Here is a 26,648-nt window from a genome sequence, read left to right as displayed (position 1 = left end):
TAAAATTTAAATTGCGATATTAATTATTTTTTATTTGAAAATATATTAAAATAATATATATTGTTTGTTTTTAATATTAGATACTAAAACAATCTAAAAAACATAAAAAATTATTTTTAAGAAAAAAAATTCATTTTTTTTAAAAATATGATTAAATTGGCGTTTCTTAAAGCTACCTTATAAAAGTACTTCTATCAGCCTATATTATCCTTTTCAATCAAAATAACAAAGGTTTTTTTAATTTGTATCACTTAAAACTCATATGAATCTAATATGAATTTAATGACTTGTCTAGTTAATGTTTTATCCAATTCATCTAAAAAACCAGCCTGAATTAGATTCTAGATCATATGTTTTCAAATTAATCTAAATTAGATTTTTTAAAAAAATTAGAAAATTAATTGTATAAACCTAGATTGTTTTTTTTTTAAAATCAAAATAACAATGCTTTTTTGAATGTAACGCATTTTAATATCTTATCCAATTCATTTAAAAACTCGATGTGAGTTAGACTTTGAATCATGTGTTTTCAAATTAATTTACCTGGCCTGAGATGGAATTTAAGAATATAGGATTCATCCTAATATTTGATCCAAGGTTCTGTTAAGCCTCCCATCAAACTTAAAAGGAAAAGAAGACTGAACCCATTGAGGTTTGCTGCTAGCTCGTAGAAAAAAAGGATAATTGGATGTAATTTTCATTTCATTTCTATATAAATAAGATAATTTTCAAGCCATTATTTATTGGGATGCAATCGATCTTGTCAAGTTTTGGCAAAGTCCATTGCTTGTAAAGCAGGCAATACAATGAAGTTCATGAAAAAAATCAAACACAAGTGTTTAGATATTTTTAATACAGACAAGAATTGATAGCTCATTAATTAGGTCGTTTTCAGGAGATATTTGTAAATATTCACTTTCAGCTAGCTATCAACATGACCTGCAAAACGTTTTTGCTTAATCTGACGTGAAATTTCAAAAACTCGGCCTAGCCCCACAATGTTTATAGATTTGTGGATTTAATTCAGTCAGTAAAAAAGAGAGGCAAGTCCTCTTTCAAAATGCTTTGATTTGCCAAGTACCGACAACTTCAAACCCGCCCGACTTTTGTCCTCAATAATTGATCGGACTGACTAGTTATTGTGGGATCTTTAAGGACTTATGGTGCTTCAAGCACTTGCCATAAAATTCTACGAACCAAAAGCAAGGATGAATAAGTTGCCGGAGAAGAAAAACGGAAAAAACATGAACAGATTACTGACTAACAGAACAAGCTTGGTGTTAATTTGTGTTAATATATGATATTCATGGTTGAATAAAACGAGGCCAAGGTGCTCGGATTTTTCATAAAAGCAATAGTTTCTTAAACATTACATATGAATTTGTTACCTGAATTGTTAATGGATCAAATTTGGTCCGCCCCAGATCCTTACTTTTGGCAGGATGACCAAATTTGCTCCACTAAACAAACTGGAGAAAGATGTGCTAAATCAGAATTAATCTTTGCTCAAAAGTACTGTTAAACATAACTGCTTAAAATCCACATGGTTATGTCCCTCCACCAAAATTAGGTGGTGGCCAGATGCCTCCACCCCCACCATCAGTCGTTACGTAAGACATGCAAGATAGTGGCACCAGGCAGAGTCCTCGGCTTCTCAGGTCCCTCTTTGATTCTTGATCACCCCCCGAATTTGATGCCTAAAACAATTCAAATATACAAAAAAAATTTAGAAATTTATTGTGTTTCAATAACTAATTACTCAATACATATGCCTAACAGATGATCACCTAATTAATCACTCTAATAACGGCCCAGAAAACAATTCCTTTCCTTCTGTCATCGTTTTTGACGAACAGGATCGATAATGTAATGGTAAATTGGAAAAAATCAACATGCTCGAGATTTATGACAATAGTATTTCGGCATAGGCAAGATCCAAGCCCTAGGTAGCTATCATGCATGGTATAAAAACTAAGTATGTCCATGCGTATTTAATGAAGTCATGCTTATAACAAGGGTCCAGTGCTGACTTCAAAATTAAGCAAAAGATGGGTTCTCCTTCGACTTCCACTATATCTATTTTGTTCTTGTTCTAGGAAAGTCAACGAAACAGCATCTTGATGCCTCTGTTTAAACTTCCAATCAAACTATAAGAAGGGACATCAAGTGCATTCGCATTCTTTTGTATTGCCAGGTGTTAGAAAACCACTTTCATACCGCTTGAATGCTTCTACTGGTCTTCTTGCGGGATGACTTCATATATGGAACACTCAATGTCTGCAAAAATAGCACATATATATGTGATCTTACAAGCACTTCTATAAAAGAGTGTTAATGGGTTTTCATTACAAGAAGAAAAAGAAAAAACAAAAGAGGTTTAATGGGGTTTGATTCTTTTGAGCTATATATATATACATATATAGACACACGCACTAAGGAAAAGATTTTACCAATCTGTAATCTTACTCAGCTAATTAAAAGAAACACATTACTATTTTATCATCAAACTGCTCAGGTGAAATGCGATCACTAGGTGTTGATCTCTCTTGTACCTTTGCATATCATAATTAGGAAGATGCCAAAGCAAAAGGAACGGAAGAAAAATGAAACCATAATGGAAACCCTAGCTAGCCATTTGGGCTAAGCATATATATATACTCATAGACGACTTTAATTTCTTCTAGAGGGATGTGGGTTCTTTAGTCTTTGCCCTATTTTTGACCAAGTTGCACTCTAGCTAACACACTGAAACATCCTAGGGCATATTTTAAGAAAAAATATGGGTGTCAGAGAAGATAATTTAGTATATGACAAACTCTAAGAAGAATGTCGGGAAAGTGGAAAATACCTCGACCTGGTTTTGAAGGAACTTGATGTATCCGATAGCCTCCATCAGCACAGATGCTGTGTCTGTCTGCAATATTCTCCCAAACCCAACCCACATGCAAAATTACACGTTACTTTCCCTTTCGCAAAACAGCAACAAAATTATTATTTTATTTTTTAAAATTAGACGAGCATATCTTGATGAGCCCGCTAAGTATAAAGTTTTTTCTTTTAATTAAATCGAAGAGTTTGATTTCAAATTAAGTTAGAATTTGTAACTTAATTTTTAATCATCCCATTCAAGTGCTCAACAACCATTAAATTTAATCATCCTCTAGATTAGAGGCACAGAGAATTTAGATTACCTTGCCAAAGGGTGCAACTAACTGCTGCAAAGCTGCAATTCTATCTCCTAATTTCTCCTTTCTAACCTGATAAAATGCCAAAGGTAAAAAATCCGAGCCAAAATACACCAGAGAAAAAAAATAGTAAAAAGAAAAAACCATAGGCGCCCTTGTGCTCTACAAAATGCGATTCAAACAGTTTAGTTTTCGAACCTTAAAAGGAGGGCAGGGAGAGCGTGACTCAAGCCTAGATTTCTTGGGTGCAGCTGCTTGGGTTGCCTTCGGCTCCATCATGCTGTTGTTGGGCCTTTTAGCCTCTGTTATTTCATTGGTGGAGGATATCTTTGAAATACAAAGAGCACGTACTAATAAAAATCAGTTCAATGATCGCTCAAAAGTCATTTTAAGAAAAGAAGATAGTAAAGAGCGATTCTCCTGATAAAGAGATTCACACAATGTTTAAAGCTGAAAGTAAGTATCCCTCATGTAGCAAAAAGAGAAGGGTACTTATCTAGCTAAATGGCTAATCTTTTGGTGCCATGGCTTGCTAAAGCCGAAAAAAATATATATAATAAAGGGTTTTAACTTTTCAATTTTACTATTAACTTGCGGAGAAAGCATAATTGAAATTTGTTTTATCTTTTAATCTTGTTAGTTAACTCATAAGATTTACTAGCTATTTTTGATAATACACAATTAGGGTTTCTTGATGAGCATAATAAGGTAGCCTAGCTAGCCTAGCTGCTGCAGTACTAGTACAAGTTCAAATGGTATATGATTATTTTGCCTGATAAATTTGAATTTGCCAATCCATTTAATGAACTAGCAAATTCAAGGACGTATGCCTTCAGATATACATGATGCACGTACAATACTAAATAATAGCAAAAAAAAGCTACAATCTAGTATGCAATCATAACCATTCAGCCATGCCATGGTTACAGAAACTGCTTGCTGCTGGTACAAAGATGAAGAAAAAGAAAAGGATATTAAGGGAAGAAGAAACCTTACTTTACTAGGGCTACATGATGGCCTCTGATTTGATTGCTGAATACTATCGAGACCAAAAGAAAGACTGTCATTGAACATATCTAGAGGATCAAGAGAAGCTGGTTGGGGAAAACTTCCACTAAATCTAGTAGAGGTTAAGAGATCCAAGGCCTGTAAGTTCATGTCGAAGGAACCTGAGATCAGCGGTGAAGATGGCTGATGCAAGTTTGAAATATTTATACTAGGATATATCTGACTAAAGCTCCGTCTGCTGGGTATAGCACTTCCAAAGCTGGAACAGTTGTGATGACTAGAGGAAATCTGCCGGGGTGAAAACTGATCGTGGCCATTGATTGGAAAGCCGGATGAAATAGTCTCGAGAAGGAGCTTCTCACTAAGACTCAGATCCTTTAGCTCATCTTTAATGTAACTCGATGAAGAGACATGCGGATCTTCAATAGTACTTGAAGGGCTATTTAACATCTCGGTAAATTTGGGAAATGAATCTGATGATGAGAGCCCTTCTTTGATTTTTGAAAGTTGTAGGTCATAAGCTGAATGGCTACTGAAGTTGCCAGCATTGTTATTCCAGTAATGAAAGCCTAGGTCCTGAAACATGGTGCTATTGAGAGAAGAGATTGGACTCTCATTTTTCTGTCTTTGGTTGAAGATTACTCCATTATAGCTTGGATTTGAGTTGTCAGAATTCCTGCATAAAGAGAAAGATATAAAAATAAATATTAATATATCAGAAAACCCAACAAGCCCTAAAATCACCATTCCAAACATGAAAATTAGTAGCGTGAAACCATGATATTACTCTCTACAAATGAGAAGGAGAAAACAAACTTAACCCAACATACAGCTGGTTTTCATTTCTAGGCAGTTTGATTGATGTACATCAAATCACGAGTAAAGAAAAGATAGAAAGAAAGAAAGCTAAAATAGAAAAAGGAGATTCCAAAATCTAAAGTTAATCTATGCTGGCACTGTAAAATATACTAAACATCCATTGTGGAAAGCTTGTAGTTTAGGGAGAGAGAAAAGAGAGAGAGATAGAGCTGAGAATAAGCACTCACAAAGTGATGGTTTGGGTCCAAGCACGGGCGCTTCCAGCTTCTGCATAGCTAGATGGGGTAGCAGTAGTTAAAGAAGAAGACCCAACAAACTGGTCTTGAAGCTGATGCTGGTGATGGAGATTTGCAGACTCCATAATAATGACAGTTTATTTTTTAAAAGGCTTGAAAATCCCAAGATGAGTAATTAAAATTTAACTATCTATGGCTCGCTAGCTCCAGGAATCTCTCACTCTATTCGAAGAAACAGTTCAGGTGACACCCACACACCTTCTTGCTTTTGGAGAGACACTTTTCTCAGTTTGGTCTTTACTCTTTCAAGTTCCATCTAAAGTAGCCTTGAAAGAAAAGTAAGAGAGCACGAATAACCCATCTCCATACCTCTCTCTGGCTTTAATTATTATTTTTCATTCCTTTTCTTTTCTTTCCCTGCAGCTTCTCAATATATAGTATAAGACTAATTAATCTCCCTCTCCCCCTCTCTCTCTTTGTGCACTCTGAATTACAGGGAGATGATTATACTTCCCCTACGTTATGATTACGATCCTGCCTTCGATCCCAAGGCTTTCAACAAAGGTCTGAGGAGAGAAATGATAACAACCATGCCCTCTCTCTTTTTCACACGCACACACAAACGCTTACACACAAGACACTCATCGCCACACATGTCTAAGTGTGCTCATATATATACATACATTTCATTAAGCAAACACCCAACAATATGCTTAAGCAATTAAAGGTTTTATGCTCGTACAATATGTTTTTATGATGTGAATTTAAATGAAAGTCATGGATTCAAATTCTATTGGGAAGGGGTAAAAGTAAAATATATAATATATATATATACCTCGCCCATGCATTAATTCAAGGGGGTAATTACTTAAATATATAGAGATGAACGAAACTTGGAATTTTTTTTATCACATGGATATGTGAAAACAGTTTAATGACTTGATTAATCAAGCAATTGAATGATTAGAGTAAGAAAAACACTCCATATATAATGGAAAAACATGCTTTCTTATTGGTAAAATTCAATTTACGTATACTTGTGCAACCTTAATTTGTAATTTAGAACCCGATGCATTAGCTTAATTATTAGGGCAATTGATTTCATCGACAAGCAGTCGATGAAGGCCACAAGCGTCTTGACTAGCTAGTAGAACATGGTTTGCTCATTCGGATATTTCAAGTAACTTGCAATAATAATCGAGTATCGTCTCATCATGATATGAGTATTTCCTAATTAATGAAGATCTTGTAAATTAACCATTCCGTGTATTTTCTTGCTTGGGAACAAAAATATATAATCTCAATATATACATGTTAATTAATTAGCTAGCCCTGTGGTATTAGCACCACCCCATAACAGAAAGCTACTAAAAAATATTAAGGGAAAAGATTACATATATCTTCGATCTCTGATATTGGAGTGTCCAAGGGCTATTTGTACAGAATCGGCAAGCACATACAGCTCTCCTCGCTTGTTCAGCTTTCATTGGCGTTGTCTGTTGTGAATAAAGGAGGGAGTGATCAGGACTTATCAGAGGCCTCCGTTCATCCATGTTGTAGCCAAATATAGATTTTCTTATAATAAATAAATAAATTTAAAAAAAACCAAGGACAAATATGGTTTGGTTGTTATATATATATATATATATATATATATATATATATGAACACTGTAAATTTATCCTCCAAAAGCTCATCATGATGCTTTGGAAGAACGATCAATTATAATCTAATTTCAATCATATCCCCTAGTGGCAAACAAAAAGAAGCCAACCCTAGCCTTGTAGTCCTTTATTATACAAATATTGTGATGTCCACCTGTATGTACATCTCTTTTATTCTGTTTCAAGTTTTATATATTCGGCTTTTACATGTTTTTTTGTCGCTTACCTACTAGTATTTATACAGAAATACATACACACACGCGTACGTATACTTATTTGTACGTAGGATGAACATGTATGGTTTTTTTCCTGCTCGATCGATCGATCGATTTTTCCAAGGTACATAATATATAGTGGTGTGTATACCATATATAATACTGTTTTAAAGATACTTAATTGAGACCAAAACCTTATATTACAAATCTAAAACTCTAATTAATTACCGATGGAACCCTGGAGCGTCCAGATGATGGGAAAGTGCATGTTATAATAAATTTTTAACTTCTATGTGATTGGATGGTAATTTAATCTGAAATATTTAATGAATATTGAACTGATCTGAATAAATCAGTTATTTAAATAGTTATTTTATAGATAAGTAATTGATAAAATATAAATATTATAAATTTTCATTTGAAAACTAACCCAAACCTAACACGATCTATATATAATTCAATATAATATTTAATTTATTTATCTCAATATTGATATAATATACATATACAAATAATATTTATAATTTAATATATATGCATACTTTATATATATATATATGTATATAATTTAGTTTTTTTTATTACTAGATACACTATAAATAGGATATATATAGAACTCCTAATTATAATGGGTGTATATACCATTGCCAGAGAATCACTCATTCATACTCAGAAAACTTAAATTCTGATCACCATGGTAAAGCTAAAGAAAAATTAATATATATATCCCTCTCTCTCTCTAATGCTTTTGTTAATTAATTAATATTCATAGATTAAGTATGATTAAGCTGTCAATCCATTAAAGAAAGCCTATAATAATGTTGTTCAGCCCCACAAAGGTTCACATCAGTCGAAAAGGAGATGGGAGAATGTGAGATGAGAGTATGGGCAAAGCTTAGCTTTGCTTTGCTTTTTGCCCTTTCTCCTTTTACCCTCTTGTAGCTGCTGCTAGCATGCCCCCCTTTTGTTTGCTTGCTTGTTTATTTATTTTTAGTTGCTTTTTTCCATTTCTTCTTCAAGGCAATTATTCTTTTATTAATTAATGAAAGTTTGCTTCCTTATTCTTGCAGGTCACCTTTTGCAAACTTCCTGGTCTCGCTACCTTCCAAGATTCAATTCACAACAAAGAAAAACTGTTCCTCCATTTTTCACTTTCATGAATCTTACAAGATTCGTTCAAGAAAATTCGAAGTTGTAATTAAGTGTACTTCCCCTTTGATAATAATTCCACCAAAAAAATTCCACTTCGGCATGATGAAAGCAAAGGAAATTTGAAATATAAATTAGAAAAATCAAGAGAAAATATAATAATATTGTAAAAGAATATTCATTAGTATTAGTTAGTCTTTGAGGAGATGTACATGTTTGTATTGGATTACACACACACACACACACATATATATGAGGACTAAATATTATTCTTTAAATTAAACATTTAAATTATTAGGATTAAATTCATTTGTTTATATAAAAATTAAATTATTGGCTTGTGAACCATGTAAAATAATAATTGTTCACTTTATATTTTGCACTAAATAGTAAAAGAAAGGCTACGATAGATCACTAGTTAAAAAAGCCCAATCAATTAGGGAGATTATAAAATGATTAATAACATATATAAGAGTTCACATGATCTAAAAACTATATTCTATTCAGAATAAGAGTTCTTAGCACATTAAACTAGTAAATACTATAAATTAATTAGGATTTATAAGACTATATAAAAAAATGTGCTTATAGAAATATAGATTGTATTATAAACTAAGGAGACCATGTCCTATTTAGAATAAACGTTCTAAGCATATTAAATTAGCAAACACTATAGATTAATTATGATATAATACAGATTGTATTATAAACTTTGTATTTTATACAATTTGTATAGAACTAGGAATTGAAGTTTGTATAAAATTCTACCACTCTAATAATATAAATTGATCATTCAGTGTCTTAGAGTGATGACTAGCTCCATATATATAATTTCATTATTTTGCGGCAATTTATCTGTCTTATTGCAATTTATTATAAAAAAAATTTCAACCCTTTATTTTCTTTTATATTTCTTTAAGTTTTTATGTAGTTTAATCTTTAGCATTACTTTTCTATTCCTTTTAATTTGGTAAAGTAAAGTTAAGAGTGTTATATTTCATTTGATTTACAAGGTAGTTACTTGTTTTCATTATTATTTATAGTTTTTTCTTGTTGGAAGAAAAAAACAAAGAACATATAGCTTATTGATTAAGAAATAAATGATTGATCAATAAATTAAAATGTAATGGATCATCGAATTATCTATGAAATTAACAATTCATTTTTGTGTAGGAAAAATCACCTCTATCATTGTATAATTTAGTCAAAATTACACTTGTTTACCAACTTTTAAGAAATTACACTTTGTAACCTAAATTTTGATGGGCTCGTATTAGTTTTCATTCTAAGTTATCGTATAATTAGTTTATTTTACACTAACTAAGGATGTAAACTGTAATTTTTTAAAAATCTCTAGATAAATATAATTTTAATCAAACTATAAAATGTTAATGGTAATTTTTTCTTTTGTTTTATAATTATTTGGTGTTTTCCACTTTTACTCAAATATGAGATATTTCACTCATATATACACCAACACAAATTTAAGAACAGGGCCATCCTTCTTTTTTATATATATAATAATAATCGAGATATTATTGATAGAACTAATTTACCATCAAGGCTATGATAAACTAGAATTTAAAACATTAAGGGATGTACAAAAAAAAAAAAAAAGAAGCATTGGCAAGCTTCTAAATCAAGAACATTTCACTTATTAGTCTATGATAAAATGTTATCAATGCCTATAATTAATTAAATCATTCCCGTGTATGTAAGGTTATTGTTCAAAGCCTTTAACCAAAGTGTAAGACAGTGAAGAATGAGTTGAAACCATGCATTCCAATCCGACATTTTATCTTTAAATATCAGTTTGTTCTTTGCAGTCCAAATACCTCATAAAATGTCATACGATAGCATCATTAAGGCAATTCGCTAGAACCTGTCCTTAGCCATGTCTTGTCATTGGCTGATAATTTAATCTATTCTATTCAGCATGCACCTAGAAATACCAAATTAGTTCTGAAATTGTTACCAGAATCTCCACCTGTGATGGCAATGGAGGAAAAGATTATTATTATGTTTTGTTTTATGTTCATAAAAAAGACATATTGCTTGGGTAGGCGATGTATCAAAAGAACTGAACCATCCTGTTTTGAAGATTAACATTCCCAGTATTTTCACCACCTTGTTTAATTATTTTGTTAGGACCGGTTGGTTAGGGAGCCATAGGTAGTTGTAATAATATCTTCAACAAGAAGAGATGATGTAACGCTGTCTAATTTCCATGGTACATTATAGCATAGAGAAATTCATTCATTCATTCTTCTCTATCTTACTTGGATGCTGTTATAGATTTGTGCATTTGACCAGTATATAACATATTATTATTAAGGTGCTTATGCTTGCAGAGTCAGAAAATGAGCAAACATGGGCAGAAATATTTTCAGCAGAACAACGCAACGGCCTGAATAAATAAATAAATTTATTACCATATAACCAAAATATACTTAAACACATAGCGTATATAAGTGCTCACTTTTGCTTCTAAACATTATTCTTTTATATTTATTGACTTTAAGTATAAGAAATTAATCCTTCTATTCTGATATAAAATTTGTGTTTTTACAGGAGAGTATGAATCTATCGACCAATAATCAAGCCGGCCCAGTCACTCTATCAGCCGCTGTACGTGAGAAATTGAAAGTTCAGTTAATGGCAATAATTTTATTCGATCTTATAGAGACAAGTCAGACAGCAATTAATTAGAGAACTAGTTAAAGTAGTGTTGAAGTGAAAGATAATGGCCAGGTTTGGTCCCTACAGGGGCTCAAAACTGGGGAATTTCTGTCAAACGTGGTTATCTTTTTATTCAAAAGTAGTAATCATATCAAAAGTTAGAGTTAGTGATTGCATAAAAAGGGCATATGATTTCCATTTGAAAATTAAAAACCTTTTATTCCTGTTTTTTTCCCACCCTCTAAACACTTTAATTATTTGCAATACTCACTGTGGAAAATATAAAGGATTTTAAAGAGTAAGGAATTGCAGAAGGGTACAAAGAAAGACAAGAGGATGGAGGAGTGCCCTAGTTGTTCAGCCCTCCACAGTGATTTATTATATATATATATATATATATATATATATATATATATATCAGTTCTTTAGCCCTCCAAAAGCAATTTGGTATTATCGATGGCTTTAAGGGTCCATCAAAATCATAAAAAGAAAAAAAGCAGCCCTTTTTTCAGTCTTAGCCAGTCAACACTAGGGTCAAACACCTACTGGTGGCACTTACCATAAAGATATTTTATTTTTATTGAAAAGTTGCAGTCTTTTTCAAATAATTGTATTATATATAGATAGATACACATTAATTAAGCAAGACGTTCGTGCATTTCGTAAAGCCGATGCTTTCTCTAGTTCATCATAAATGAGCTATAATATTATTAAGTGATTAAGCAGGTTAATAGTCGATATTCCGAGTAATAAAGGAATCTCTTCTTGGCCTTGCCGGTACTGTGCCTGCAGCCGCCCTCCTATACTGTAGATTTTTGACATGAGTGATGAACTGTACCCTAAAACATATGTTTTTCGTTTTGTTTTTGGTTTTACGGCAAGCAGGGGATGGTTCAAGGGGCCAAGGTTTTATAATAATCTCTCAAAATCCTCCTAATTTTGCAAATAATTTTTAAATAAGATAGCCCCACCAGATTAAAAATCATACATCTGACCTCCCTATTTGAACCATGATGGTTAAGAAGAAAATACATATTTGTTTAACCATTAAATTAATCTCTTCATATCCCATATAAGTGCGCAATACATCACAAGAATTCAGCAATCTTTATGAGAGATGTTGATTTTAATTTAAGATTTCATCCACGTAATTTCAATCACACACAGACACGCATTATCATGATGAATATTATTGTAGTTCTAACAAGTATCCATCATCAATAATTCAAGAAATTCTCATTCCACGTCAACAAAGCAATTGTGTAGAAAAAGAAGCCAAAATCAAAGTAACAATCAATCTTACAACAATAAAGTTTGCCATCAACCTGTAATTAATTATATGAGCAGTTTCTCATTCTTCTCAATCATACTGCAGGGTCGGTCATGCATTTCCCTCAACTTTGAGTCAAGTACTTGGCAAAGCCCTTAAAAAGAGGTGGTCTAAAGCAAGCAGGTTAAAGGAGTTGGGAAGAAGACAAGGCATTGGAACCGGAGAATATATGATTTGTCAAGCTAGGGGCATGAAAATACAACAGAAGGAGGGCCATGCTTCTCTCTGCTTTCCATGTCCACTGAGCCATTATAAATATTTCCTTGTTCTCCATGATTCCTCTCATCTTTCTATAATCCATAGGGGTTTTTGCAGTGCACAACTCAGGTCGTCCAACATAAAGCAAAGGTTTTCTTGTCCATGTCTTTAGATGTAATCCAGTGATGCTGCCCCTTTCGCATCGCGTGTTAATTTATTTTTCAAATCTTTTTTGTTTTGTTGAACGTGAATGCATGTTTAGACATATCGATTAATTTTATAAATTTTTTTATAAATTATTTTTTGTTTTGTTAAATGTGAATGTATGTCTAGATATCTCGATTAATTTTATAAATTTTAAAATTAATAATTATATAAATTTTTAATAATTCTAAAATTTATAAAATTTAAACTAATAACTTTTATAAAACCAATTTAAAATCACATCATTTAAGTTAAATGTTATAGAATTTACATCTTGTTCTCTTGATTTGCCCAACTAACTGGATGGTAAAAATCATTGAGGATGGAAAGTGAAATGCATCAGCACTTTGTTTGGTACGGATAAAAGAGGATTGCCGAAGTGCAAAGGGGTCTGGAAAGTGAAGCTGGAAAGGATAAGAGATTGATAAACAATCGTTTTCTCATCAATTTCACTAACATTTTCTAAGACAAAAAGAAAGGAATCGACTAATTCAGGATGACTGGCCATTGGATCATTCGTTTCTTTTTTGACCAATCACATCACTGGCATAAATGCTGTTTCTTTTTTCTTTAAGCATTAGCATTGTCCTCTGAGAAATTAGAAATATATGAAAAAACACAACACAAAGGGTAGTCAATATAATACAGCTATTAATCTTGACCTAAGTTATAGCTAGTAATCGATCTGAAGTACCAACATATATAATGTATCTAGCTAGTTCATTAGAAGAAAAAAAGAAAGAAAAGAAATCAGATCTCTATATATGATTAAGATTTTATTAATTCGAATAGAGAATGTTAATATGAACTAAATAAATACTAGTTTAATTAAATCTGGAAAAGGAAAAAAAATTGTCATAATGATGTAAAGCCTTCCTCTATTCTTCGAACATCAAAGATAAACAACAAAGAGAAAATAAAAAAAAATTCAGCATAAATAGAAATATCTTTGATGGAGTTAAAGCAATGTTTTGTGTTAATTAGCAGGAGCTTACACAATAAGTTGGCCAGCTCTTTTATTTATATAATTATGGCAATATATATGGGATACTCTATAGCATACTCTATAGGATAAATTTATATAGGAAAAGTACAATATTTTATATATTAAAATACACTTCTTCAAGCTAGAAAACAGGGCACTACCATCTTTTCAAATCCTTTTCATTGTTATTTGTTTTTGTTTTTATTTATTTTATGGTATTTTATTTGTTTCTCTATTTATCAATTTGCTCCTCACTTTATCAATTTATCTTTAATGTTATATCACACAAGCTTATTTTTTATATATCACTTCTTGACATGTAAATATTTTTTGTACAAATAATTATTATTATTTCGGGTAGGGGTTTATAAATTAACTTGGGTTAATTTACACCCCTAGTTTTATATCACACATTATTTTTGTTCTTTATTTTACCAATTTATCTATAGTTTTATGTCACGCATGCTTTTTTTTTTGTATAAATAATTATTGTTATTTTTTGGTTGATAAGTATACTTATTCACCACGAGGTTTAAATTTTGGGTCCGGATTTACAATATCCTTTTTATTTTTGGCAAATATTAAAATTTTCATTCGATTATATAAGTAGTTTCAATGTTAACACAAAACAATTTTTTATATCAATTTTATCCTTAAACTTTGAAAAAATCTCAATTAATAAATTTGATAAATTTTAAAGCTTTCCACTCAATAATTCATTCAAATTGTACTTGTCATAACCCAATTTTTTATTTTTTTTATTTTTATTTTATCTTATTTTTTTTATAAAAGTAATAAAAAAATGACGATGAAAAAAATTAATGAAACAAAAAAAAATGAAATGAATGAAGAATAAATTGAAATTTGGGCCAAGATAACATAAATTGAAAGTTTTGGGACTTAAATGAACTTTGAATTAGTTTAATTAATTAATCAAATAAAGAGCTTAATTGAAAAATTGATAAGTTTATGGACTTAATTAAACTTTGATTTATTTAATTAATGCAATCAAGGGCTTAATTGAAGAAATACCAAAGTTTAGAGCCAATTAAGGACTGAATTGATTAAATTGAAAACCAAGGATTGTTTTGTAAATGTAGTATAACTCCAGGGCTTCAATTACAATTGATCCAGGGGCAAAAGTAAAAAAAAAGGATTTTCCATGAATAGGGGCCCAATCGATAAATGTCAGAAGTTCAGGGGGCAAATTGAAAATAGCCATTTCCATCGATAAAACGGCGCCGGTTTAATTAACTGTTCATTTTCTTCATTCCACTGATTCAGCAGAAACTTGTCGGGGGTCTCGTCTTCTACCAGCTGCCCACTATCCCTCACCCACACGATGTATCTCTAAATGCCAGAATGGGTGAAGCAATGACAAGGCTTTTAGCCCACGACTTTTCCTCAAACAAGGGCGAACGTGCAGGTCGCCACTCGCGCAGGTCGCTCATGATCATGCAACCAGAAGGGAGGAGCAAAACAAAAACAGAGGAGAAGAAACCACAAGGCAGAACACGGACGAACAGAGGAGAACGTCGAGCAGGGGGGGAACGAACAGAAAAACAGGAAGGGGGGCAGGGGGGCAGGGAAGAACGAAAACACATGGACAGGGGGTACCAGAGGACAGAAACGAAAAGGAAGACCAGGGGAATCGGACACAAAAAAAGAGGCAGGAACACCTAGAACAAAACACACACAGAACGGAGAAAACGAGAAAAACACAGGGGAGAACGAACGGACAGGCAGACGCGAAGGAGAACAAGAGGACGAACAAAAAACCCAGGAAATAGAGGAGAGGGGGGAAAACCAGAGACTGAACCATCAGGAGAACAAAAGACCAGAAGAAGAGAAAAACAAGAAGAGGCTAGCCGACCAGTCCTCCATCGTCTTCGTCCAGTTACCAGGTAAGTTTCTCCCGCTTTGCAATATAACTCACTAACACTGTGCACTTGTAAATATAATTACCTTGTGAGTGTAGCAAACGTGCGTGAACAATTCACGCACGCTTGCGGGTAAAAGCCGGCCGGGTCACTGGCTTGGGCCAGTGACCAGGCCAGGCCGTATAGGCCCAGACCAGAAGATTGGGCTAGACCCAGCCCAAAAAGAGAGAACATGCCAGGCTGGGCCTCAGACCCATCTGGACTAAACACGTAGCCTATTGCTTTTATACCTGGAAGGGCAAAGTTCGAGGCCTGTTGTTTGAGCCCAATCGGCCCAGGTTTAAATTGGATCCAGCTTTATTAATTCCTTCTGTGCTTTGCCTACTTCTCTGTGGAGCCTTGGAAGAAGACGAAGAGAAGCAACTTCGTAATCTTGATACAAGAGGATTTTAGAGAAACAAATAAACGTAGAAGACTTTGTGGAACCAAACTACGATTGTAAACTTGATGGTTTAGAGATTTCATTAATGGAAGTATAAAGGTGTTCATTGCCAAGTTGCCATCATAAAAGGAATAATAAAATTTTCTGGTTTGAATAACAGACTTTTTCGATGAAAAAAATATAGAATAAAAAAAATAGAGAGCAGTAGGACAAATGTTAACTTATATGATGTATCTCAGTTTTAGAATTATGATGATTATTGTACAAGTTTCTATAGAGGTTTGCTTTCATTTACTGAGGAGATGCATGGAGAAACTTTTACCTTGACAGAAGCGGAGGTAAAAGAGAATAAATAACACCTAGGTTGGATCAAAGCCTCCGTAGATACGGAGGCAGAAGGCTATAAACCTCCATCATCCTTCCTTTATAAAACCCCTAAACTCTAAAGCCGATGAAGATATAAAGTTACAAAAAATTGAGCATGCGTTAGAGAAGATTAGTAATGTTTTTTCTTCATCAAGACTGCTACTCAAGCTATTATCTTACTCATGCCGGAAGACACATCCAGGTCACCTGCCCTAGATCGATTCTGCAAATATGTGTCTCCACGAAACCCCAATATCTCTGCCTCCTGCTGCATTTCTTCCAGAAATATACACAGATTTTTACCGATCATGAACCAAGTGAAAACATTAACATGAATTGTTTAGTGCAGCTATTATCTTCTTTTTTGCTATGATATTTTATTATCATTTCGAAGATAATCTCTAAATTAAGGATGCAAAAACCATCATTACATCAAGTCAATGGGGCACGATAAAAAAGTAAGAGTAAACTTCAAAATATATTATCCATTAGGGCTTTAGAAATTATTAATAATGTTGTATTTTTATACCATTTTAATTATAATTTTTTACTTTACATGGCCATCAATCGTCACTCTTCTTTTCGAGCTTCCTCTGATAGGGCACAATTAAGCTCTGCCACGTGGATCTCCAATATGCTTAATGGACTTCACAAAAGAGTCAAATATCAAGATCCCACCATAGGTCAACCGAATCATGACTCATGAGGACGTGTGTCTTATACTCTTATTAATTACTTAATGCTAGATAAGACTATAGTATTAATCACTCCTTTAATTAAAGAAACAAAGTAAACCATGCACACAACATAAATTAATTAATGTGAGACAATTAGCATAAGGTTTACATGGTAAAGTTTGGAATCAAGATCTATTATATGTAGCACTATCTCTCCCGAGGATCTATAAAGTAGTCTAGTAGTGGCCTGGCCTAGCTAGTTGCCCTATTATTAATTAAGAAAATGCTTAGCAAAAAAAAAAAAAAAAAACCTTTGGATTGATTTGTATATAATTTGATACTGGCTGCTATATTTAGTGTGGAAGTGAAATGAATTTTTATTTTTAATATTGGTATATCAAAATCATAAAAAAAAACTAAAAATATATCAAATTAATATTTTTTCAAGTAAAATATATTTTTAAAATACATAAAAAAATAAAAATTATTACATTTTCAAACACTCTTTTAATATTCTGATAAGTTAAAAAAAATAAATTCTAGAGATTTTATTTTTTTATGATAGAAGTAAAAATTCGGACAAGTGCCTACTTCACGCTTGTTCAGTGTAATGATACTTTATTTGACCTAATTAACACTCAATACAATTTCCATGACATACAGAGACATTAAAAAATGAAATCTTGTGGATATATTTAATCAATCGATAAAGAAAGTGGTATCGAACAAGTGTAATAATTTTATCTCATCTCTCTGCCTTTTAAGTTATTGGAACTCTCCCTACCATACCAGATGTTTGCATCAGTTAGATTATTAAAATCAAATATGATCTCTTCGATCTGTCCATGGTGTGGCAGAGCTGTGACTCTATCACACCGATCAATTCTTTACATGAATGTGATATAGCCACTTTTTTTATTATTATTAATGTAAGTGTTTGGATCAGTTTACGTGTATCTTGATTAATTCAACGGATCCTGAAATTAACGACTATATAAGCTTCTAGTGATCATTATATTAACAATCACAGGACTCAAACCTAAAACTACAAAAAAAAAAAAAATCTTTTAATCTCAAAATTTTATCACTTAATCAACCACTAGATGGTTCACTTCTTAGTTTTCTTGGTATTTGGATAAGAAAAGGCAAAGGAAGAAGATAGCGCACTTGCATTCATACATAGCTGGACAGTGTTAATATATATATATATATATATATATATATATATATAGAGGGTTTCCAAATTAATAATAGCCCCCACTGGAATTAATTATATAGAAAAGATTAAAAAAAAACAAGAAAGATCTCAGTGACATAGCAATCATACATAGTACTCTTTGTAAATATTGTAATGTAATGTAATGGTATTCTCGAAACGCAGCTAGCTTGTACTCCACGAATGGCCCTTGTATTGATCAAACACTCAACAAATCATCATTGAAATTATCTAATAATTTGTTTCAAGAACATGATTAATTAAAAGGGTATTGCTTGCTTGAAATGGACAGCATAACCTCCATTGAAATTGAAACACAAAATTCTCTATAAGTTAAAAAAGGTGGTTCATAGCGATGATTATTTTATGTTTTAGAATAAAGGAAAGGAAAGAGATACCAACTCTCGACTTCTCAGAAGAGTTTCTTCTATGCTTATTCCACCCGATATACCTAATATATCCCATATACTACTTAATTAGCATCCCTCTAAGATATGCTATGCCACTGCTTTCTTTTCTTTTATTTTATTTCTTAATCTGAAAATTAATATTATAATCCTAAAACCATAAACAACGGTTTCCAATTAGTGTTTTTGGTTTCGTGATAATATTATGATCATGAATTGGGCACTCGGCTTTTCTTCTTCTAGGCACTGGAGAATCGAATTGATTTTGTTTAGAATATTTTTCAACCGATGAATTAATTCTCAAGGCTATAAATTAATTAGACTATATCTTATTATCATATCTTCATCGTTATCATGATTATTATTTGTGTTTTTCGGGCAAGTCTCCATTATAATGTTTCCCTAGTGTGCCTTTCTAATTAATCAGATTGTGATTGACACTACAAGTGATCACATCCACATAAATTTCTTCAAGAAAAAGCAACAAAAAAAATACAATATATATCTACTAAAAATTTACTTTGTTAATTTGATAGATGTAATTTAATTAATCAGATTTTAAATTTATTTTTTAATAATTATTAGTTTGAGTCTTTTCTTCTTTAGAGATATTAAAAACTTATATAATTATTAATTTTAAAATTTATAAAATTAATCAAAACTTACATAAACTGAATTGAATATTCATATTAATTAAAAAAAACGACCTTGTTCGATAAGTTGAGGCCTAATACGCCACCCTATAAAAGGCTACCAAGAGGACTTTTGTTAGATCTGATCTGCAGAATCACCTAGCTGAAATACAAGCCAAGGAACATGACAAACTTGTATTCAGGCAACGGACTTTGTAGGCAAAATTAATGTTACCTTACGTCTCCATAGGGTAGCCAGAGTTTCTGCTTTCCTGAAGAAAAGAAAAGGAGAATATTCTTCTCATCCTTGACATTTTACATTGATTTATTAAACAATCATCGTAGAAGCCAAACTATTGTAAGAGAAATTATTGCATCGGTCATTCTAGTCCCACTTGAAGTAAGGGTCTGATAATTTGACATATATAGTTGTTTTTAAAAATATTTTAAAATAAAAAATTATTTTTAAAATTTTTGATATCAACATATTAAAATGATTTGAAAATATTAAAGAAATATTAATTTAAAGTAAAGAAAAAAATAATAAGATAATTTTTTTCAAGAATATTTTTAAATAAGCCACAGGTTTAGAAAATTATTGCAGCAATTGTTAATAATATTAGAATTTACTGTATTAATTTTTTGATATAATTTTCTGATTTGTATAATAAATTTTATAGTTTGACAAAATTCACAAGGCAGAAGCAGGCAAAATTCTTGAAAGTGATACTTGTATTTTGATAACAAAATTTTAATAAATTAAGATTATATTTGGGGTCTCGCTCCCATCAAGATAAAAAGACAAAGTACAATTTTGTTTATTACAGTGAAAACATACAGGCGCATCTCCCCGTAAAGGCTATTAATATTGTTATTAAACTCAGTACTGCTCCGTAAATTAAATTAATTTAATTATTCATTGACTGTGATTTGGTTTAAATTAGATTTTAAGTTAATCCAGATGAAAATTGATTTGAAATAATATTAATTTAATATTAAAAAAAATAAAAACTTGAAACAATGCATTTTAGATTGATTTACGTAAACCGTGTTTAATCCTCCTAACTCACAACTTAACTCAAGTTTAATATTTTTGGTAGCTATGACCTCACATTATCCTTCAGATTTCGTTATCATATACTCAAATTAATTACATTAACATGATTTTATTAATTAAAGTTTGAAAACAAGAAAGAAATTAAAACAAATAGCACAAGCTTCTTTAACATAATCCAACTCTTGTATGTACATGCACTTATCCTCATCAAGCTATCAATGTTAATAAACATGATCGGCCTATCAATTTAATTACTCATTAATTAGAATTTAGTTTAGATTAGATTCCAAGTTAAATTGAATAAAAATTAATATGATTAAACATTAAACCTGTTTGAAACCCTATTTAATTTTTTAAAAAAACTCAAAACCATGAAATTTTATAATATCTTTTTAAAATAATTGTGAAATAATGCATTCTAAATTTATTTATATAAACTTAGATTAGTCATTTTAAGTTGTAACTCGAATCAAGTTTAATAACTTTGTTAGCTAGATCTTCACACTACCGGTCAGATTTCATTATCAATTACTCAAATTACATTAACTTGATCTCATTTCACATGGTTTTATTAATTAAAGGTTAAAAACAAGAAAGAAAGAAATTGCACAGGCTTCTCTTAACAGAATCCATTTTCTTCTATATGATATGCCCAATATTAGCATCCCCGTTTGCTTCCTTACCCGAACATTCCTTCATGTAATGCTCAAACTTCTCATGCACACTCTCTGGCACTGATACCTGCACTCTCACAGCTTCAAAATCACCAATAACAGGTAAAAACAAGCAGTAAATATCACTTGATAGAGGACCCATATGCAATGGCTTCCCTTCTCCGAAATCTACATCCTCTAACCCTAGCTTAGACCATTGTGATATAACCAAGCTCATCGAAAGGTCCGTTTTAACTGATTTATCCTCCAACAAATCAATCATTGACCTCACATAATCATCAGTTAAACTTGATTTAGCTTGCTGAACCAACTTGACCCCATGGCACATGTTACTAGCGACCAAATCCTTGGCACTGGTTTGTGCACATCCTAACACAAATCCATTCCCATAATACCCTTGTTGTATTTCTGGGATTAACCGTTTCCTGACATTAACAGAGAAAAGAAGCTTGACATTGAGCGAAGGCGACAAGTCCAGTGCCCTAACCCAAGAACGCCATGTGTGGGATGCCAAGGCTTCAAAGGCAGTGCACTTCAGTGATGGCACGCACTGCCTCTTGAGGTGGATTATATGGGAGGTGGTGAAGGTTAAGGATGATGGCACTAGTGGCTGAGATTGTAAATAATGGTTGATGTCGATGTCCAAGTGGCCATTCTCTCTAGGGGTATTTCTGACATATTCGGGGTGAGTGAAGGTTATTTCTGGGGGATTTCGGGGTCTTAACACGTGGCGGGTATGCAATGGCGCGATTGCCAGATCAAGATTCGGTTTTGCGGTGATCTGGGCCCATGCATGTAAGAACTGTGATGTGCCGATGCCATCACATACACAGTGATTGATCGCGGTGCACACAATCGTCCCTCCACACCTGAGATTCGTCACCTGAAAAACTAAAATGTGAAGGTAAATTTTTGAAAACCAATCGGAAATATAAATTTGTTAAAATTATCTTCTTCCTTTTTTTTATTTTTTATTTTTTATTTTTTCAAATAATAAAGTGAAGATAAATCTGAAAACCAGGGACATTTTTGTAATTTAGAAAAAGGGAGAGGTGTCCGGCCCTCCAAACTCACCAACCAAGCCAAGTGGAAGAACCAAAAGAGAGAGTAGCCATAATATGATCAGAAAAGGGTAGGGACATCTACTTTTTGGGGAACCATTATACCGACTCCAGGTGGCAGGTACAAAGCTAAACGGCGTCGTTAGCCATAGAATGTTTTGCTGGTTGCTTTGGCTCCATCATGTGTAATTGAAAGAGAAAGATCATACTGAACAACTTGATACCAAATTTTTCTTATTTATCTATGATTTCCCAACTCAAGAGGATTTTGGAGCACTAAAGCAAATTGGCAATCTGGCAAAATTCTCCAAGAACTTAATTGGTTAACGAAGGAACAAAATCACATTAAGCATTGGTCGGTAATCACTAATTAATTAAGAAATTAAGCTACAATTAACTCAATAAATTAACATCCTGATCGCTCATGATCATGTCCGAAAAGTTGACTGGTTGCAAAATATATTAATTAATCATGAATTATTCAGGGTCTAGGGAAGTGAGAAAAATCAAGAACTCTGAAGGAGTAGATGGCTCTAGCTAGGAAAATAAAAGAAAATAGGAGGGCATTCATTTCAAGAAAGTCACAGGAAAATAGGAAAAGAAGAGAGTAGACAAACAAGGAAATATGAAAAAGCTGACCTGAACTACAAGAGGAGGAATATCCAAGAAACTCTGAGCTTCCACTTTATACATAAGTTTTCTCCAGGACTTGTTTGGCTTCTTAGAAAGTTCAAGGAACTCTTCAGCAGTGATATCCATGAAAGCTTCAGCAAAGACAGCACCTTCTCCATTGCAATCAATCTCAAGTTTTTGATCAACTTCTGTGCTGGCTCTCAACCTCCCAGCTAAAGGGTAGTAATGCACAAGAACTTTGGAGAGTGAGTATTTCAAGATATCTAGGCTTATAGATTTCTTGAAGAGGTAGAGATATTTAATGGAGAATCTTAAGAACTTTTGGTCATCAAGATTGGAAAGATACAGAGAATGCTTTAGTGTTGGGCTGCTTGGACAGATTAAGGATGGCTGGTTTTGATAGAAACAATCTGGAAGTTCTGGTAATTTTAACATGTTTTCCAGCTAGGTTTTCCTCCTGTACTCTTCAGGTGCTTGGAGAAGCTTGAAGGAGAGGGAGAGAGAGTGGGTTGCAGACAAGATCACAAGAGAAGCAGAGATCTATGGTTAGATATATATGGTGAAGGTCTATCAGATTCTTTTTGTAAGAGTGAGGCTAGAAAGAGTGCTTGTGCTTGTATACATCTGTCTTTTATAAGCTAGCCTTCTCATTAATCACCAGATATTACAAGCACATGTCCGTACACAATCTTTTTTTTTTAAGCTACAAGAAAGATCGAAATTCCAAAATTGAGAGGGGGCATATCTCTTGTGGGGATCATCTAAAAATATATAGGATCGTGGAATTAATTTAAAGATTCAGAGCCCACCAATACTATATATAGTCGTTCTTCTTTATTTTTTATTAATTAAAATGAATATATATATATATATCATCAATATTTAATTAATTAATGGTCTACTATTTTACTGGTAGATGATTAGATAAATTACTTTTAGGTCAGAAATATTCAAGAAAATTAACAACCAATGATTAAGATAATCATGAGATATTTTTTCAATCATATAATTAAAAAGAATATCAAGCATTTTATATAATTTGTTTTATTATATGTATTTATTTATCTTATTCATTGATTTTATAAACTTTATTAAGTTAAATGCAATTAATCAAATTATCAAATTAATGATGAACATTCTTCTCTATTTTAAACTTCTATGTACTGAGGGCCGTAGACAAAAATTCTCATATCTCCATAACAACTAAAACCTATAAAGACACTTGATCGTGATAAGATTTTTTAGTCATATTTTTATCTGAGGTAGATAGAATTACGATCATAGTGTAATCCAACTATAAACTTGGTGATGGCTGACAGCTGACAGGAGTGATCAGCAATTAACTTTTAATATTTAAGCTGTAAAGCATGGAAAAAACCTTTAATTAATTAAGCTCAAAGGAGATTCTAGATAGTCAATTCCAGGCAAAGGGTATTCTCTTGTTCATTTTAAATTTCTGTTCTGATCGGAACCAGAGTAAGCTTGGATCTAATTGTATTGACACAATACCACTAGTAAAAGGAAAAAAAAAAGGGGGCGTGTGAAGATGCATGGCTCCATCTTGTAGGTGAGTGCATACACCTTTTTTTCGAGTCATGTTTCAATTTCGTGAGACACCTCTTAGTACTGAAAGCAACATTTTTCATGAGAAAACAAGAACTTGTATGCAAACAAATTGAGAAAAACATTCAATCATAGGTATGATCTTATGATATGGACATGGATGTTCATTTTTTATAATATTAACACATATCTTGTTATTTGAATACAATATTACCCTATAAAACATGCTTAATTAATACAATTAGTCTTGTTAATTTAAACTGTTGTCCAAATAAACCACATGACTTATGTTTTGATTTTCTAGCTTTGGTTCCAGTGTTTCAGCGATCCGATCCTTGTCCAGGATTTTCCTAAATGGTCGACTGGAATTTGCTACAAAGTATATATGGTCTCTTTTAAGAAACATGTCTAAACATAAGAGTTTTGATGGTAGCATGCAGTGCATCAATGGAGGTAATTAAGTTAATTAATTTGTCTATAGATTACTGCAAGAAAACCGAAGCATCCAAACAAACTCAAGACCTGACCTGACTTCCACTTGCTTGCAGGACATTCTGGGCACTGTTCCTGCTTGGAGGTTAGGGAACTAAATCATCAGTTGCCAAAGTGGAGATGTGTTGGATACCATGTCTTATTGTCTGAATTCCCCCCCCCCCCTCAGTTCTCACTTCGTAGTACGGTCAATCTAATTTTTGCCTTGTAAGTTTCACACACGCACATCTTGATTACTATGAATTCTTTTCCTTGAAAATGAAAAATATTAATTATTTACGAAAAAGTGTTACTGTAGACATGAATATTTATTATGATATTTTTGGTTTGAAAACAGTACTGATGCAATCGCAGTTGTAGCTACGTTTCCAAACAAGCATCAAGTAGCCTATTGTTTTTGCTTTTATTTTTGGAGGGGGAGGGGGGCCTCTTTTCTTCTTTTCTTCTTTCCATATCTCTGTAAATCTAAGAGCTTGACAGCTCCACAGCAGGTGTGAGCTTTAGTCATCTCAACAAAGGCAGGGATGATGTGTTGCCAAAATGTTCCCGAAATAATTCATGTACCTTATTAAGCATACTTCTTTTTTAAGATTAACCTTATTAAGCATACTCGAGAATAAACACATGGTTATATTGATTTGGACTTGTCCTTTATAAACTACATCTTTATGGATAATTAAATATTGAAAGCATACTGCTTTACGGTACTACAGGGATCAAATTAGCTTTACTTGATCTTCAGTTTCAACTAACCTTTAGTTGATTGAAATGATTAAACATGATTCACGCTCTCCATGCACACACACATATACATGCATTTATGTCTACTAGCAGTCAAAATAAATCACTTGAAAACTTTATTATTCAGAAAAAGGAAAAGGGCTTTGACAGATAAAGCAATGGAACTAGAATCAAGTTCCTAAAGCAAGTGTTAATTTCATAAATATCTCACATCAATGAAAATCCAAGAACTGACGTAAATATTTGATATTAAAAGCTTTTCTTGGCTATCTTTCAGTTACGAAAAGTGGAATATTTCCATGTTATCATATACAATTATCTCTTAAGATAGCCTTTTAGAATCTACTTTGTTGAGAGCAATTTTTTTTCTCCTGTCCCAAGCATAACCCCATAAACATTAAGCCGCCCAACTATCATCTATGCACATTTTTTTTTGACTTGGGATAAAAAACAAGGAGAATCAAGTTCTTGTCAAACCCACCTTAATTATAGAGGCATATATGCCCTACCGAGAACTTGTAAACCCGAGACAATGTATACAGAGAATAGAGAGAGTTCCAATCAAAATCTCTCCAAGCAATTGCTACTGTAATGGCATGTTCAACTAGTATGTGGTGCCGACATTCCACCACCACTATCTAGGACAAGCCATTCTTCTAAACTTTAATCGAAACCATCAAAATTAAGAAGCTTCCAATAGTATCTATTTGTTAACCACGGCAACAATACTATTAGCTAGCGCCGCCGCGTTAAAAGGACTACTTCGAGACTCTTTAGCTATAGTAAGGTCGCCGGAAAAAAACTAACTCATGGACACGAATCTAACTCGATATTCATCGTTTCACAAACTAATCCACCAAATAATAAGTGTATATTTATTTGTACAACCATCCACGCGATTATCCCACAAATAAATAGACCGTAAATCAAAAGAAATAGAGCATGTTTAGCTTGCTTAAAAAGATAGTGCAGCCCTCTCCAAAAATGGCAAGACCACAGAAAAATATTAGATTCTCAATAATCTTTTTGATCGGATTGGAAAGATGAATTTAATAGCAAGTTAGAGAATATCAGCCGTCAAAACTTGTGAAAATCACCACGGTATAGCATGGTCCGGTCCCTTAAAAACTTTCGA

General features: G+C 32.5%; 2 protein-coding genes across 7 annotated transcripts; both read right to left on the bottom strand.

Moving 5' to 3' along the window:
* Window positions 1–1,310: 1,310 nt before the first annotated feature.
* LOC133693402 (transcription factor bHLH110-like) lies at window positions 1,311–5,887 on the bottom strand. Of its 6 annotated transcripts, none has more exons than XM_062114609.1 (7): window positions 5,240–5,885; window positions 4,182–4,869; window positions 3,384–3,512; window positions 3,192–3,257; window positions 2,849–2,914; window positions 2,218–2,277; window positions 1,311–1,697 (listed from the first exon to the last, which is right to left on the bottom strand). In XM_062114609.1, the coding sequence occupies exons 1-7, from the start codon at window positions 5,371–5,373 to the stop codon at window positions 1,548–1,550; spliced, it is 1,293 nt and encodes a 430-aa protein (XP_061970593.1). In that variant the 5' UTR covers window positions 5,374–5,885; the 3' UTR covers window positions 1,311–1,547. The 6 variants fall into 6 exon arrangements, with proteins under 6 accessions (XP_061970593.1, XP_061970597.1, XP_061970596.1 ...); XM_062114613.1 differs by lacking the exon at window positions 5,240–5,885 and adding an exon at window positions 5,024–5,172; XM_062114612.1 differs by lacking the exon at window positions 5,240–5,885 and adding an exon at window positions 5,015–5,161.
* A 14,960-nt stretch (window positions 5,888–20,847) lies between these two features.
* LOC133693895 (alcohol acyltransferase 9-like) lies at window positions 20,848–23,466 on the bottom strand. The gene is made up of 2 exons (XM_062115264.1): window positions 22,724–23,466; window positions 20,848–21,906 (listed from the first exon to the last, which is right to left on the bottom strand). Exons 1-2 carry the CDS (start codon window positions 23,150–23,152, stop codon window positions 20,989–20,991), a joined length of 1,347 nt encoding a protein of 448 aa, XP_061971248.1. The 5' UTR covers window positions 23,153–23,466; the 3' UTR covers window positions 20,848–20,988.
* Window positions 23,467–26,648: the final 3,182 nt, after the last annotated feature.

This window comes from Populus nigra, chromosome 5, assembly GCF_951802175.1.
Source record: "Populus nigra chromosome 5, ddPopNigr1.1, whole genome shotgun sequence".
Taxonomy (NCBI): domain Eukaryota; kingdom Viridiplantae; phylum Streptophyta; class Magnoliopsida; order Malpighiales; family Salicaceae; genus Populus; species Populus nigra.
This window is presented reverse-complemented; position numbering and strand designations above follow the sequence as displayed.

Bases quoted from the DNA above. Each gene is read 5' to 3' on its own strand.
- LOC133693402 (XM_062114609.1), bottom strand. From the start codon at position 5,373: ATGGAGTCTGCAAATCTCCATCACCAGCATCAGCTTCAAGACCAGTTT. The intron at 4,870-5,239 runs GTGAGTGCTTAT...CTCTTTATGCAG, and splicing joins TGGACCCAAACCATCACTTT to GAATTCTGACAACTCAAATC. The intron at 3,513-4,181 runs GTAAGGTTTCTT...TGTATTTCAAAG, and splicing joins CATCATGTAGCCCTAGTAAA to ATATCCTCCACCAATGAAAT.
- LOC133693895 (XM_062115264.1), bottom strand. From the start codon at position 23,152: ATGTTAAAATTACCAGAACTTCCAGATTGTTTCTATCAAAACCAGCCA. The intron at 21,907-22,723 runs GTCAGCTTTTTC...TTAGTTTTTCAG, and splicing joins TTCCTCCTCTTGTAGTTCAG to GTGACGAATCTCAGGTGTGG.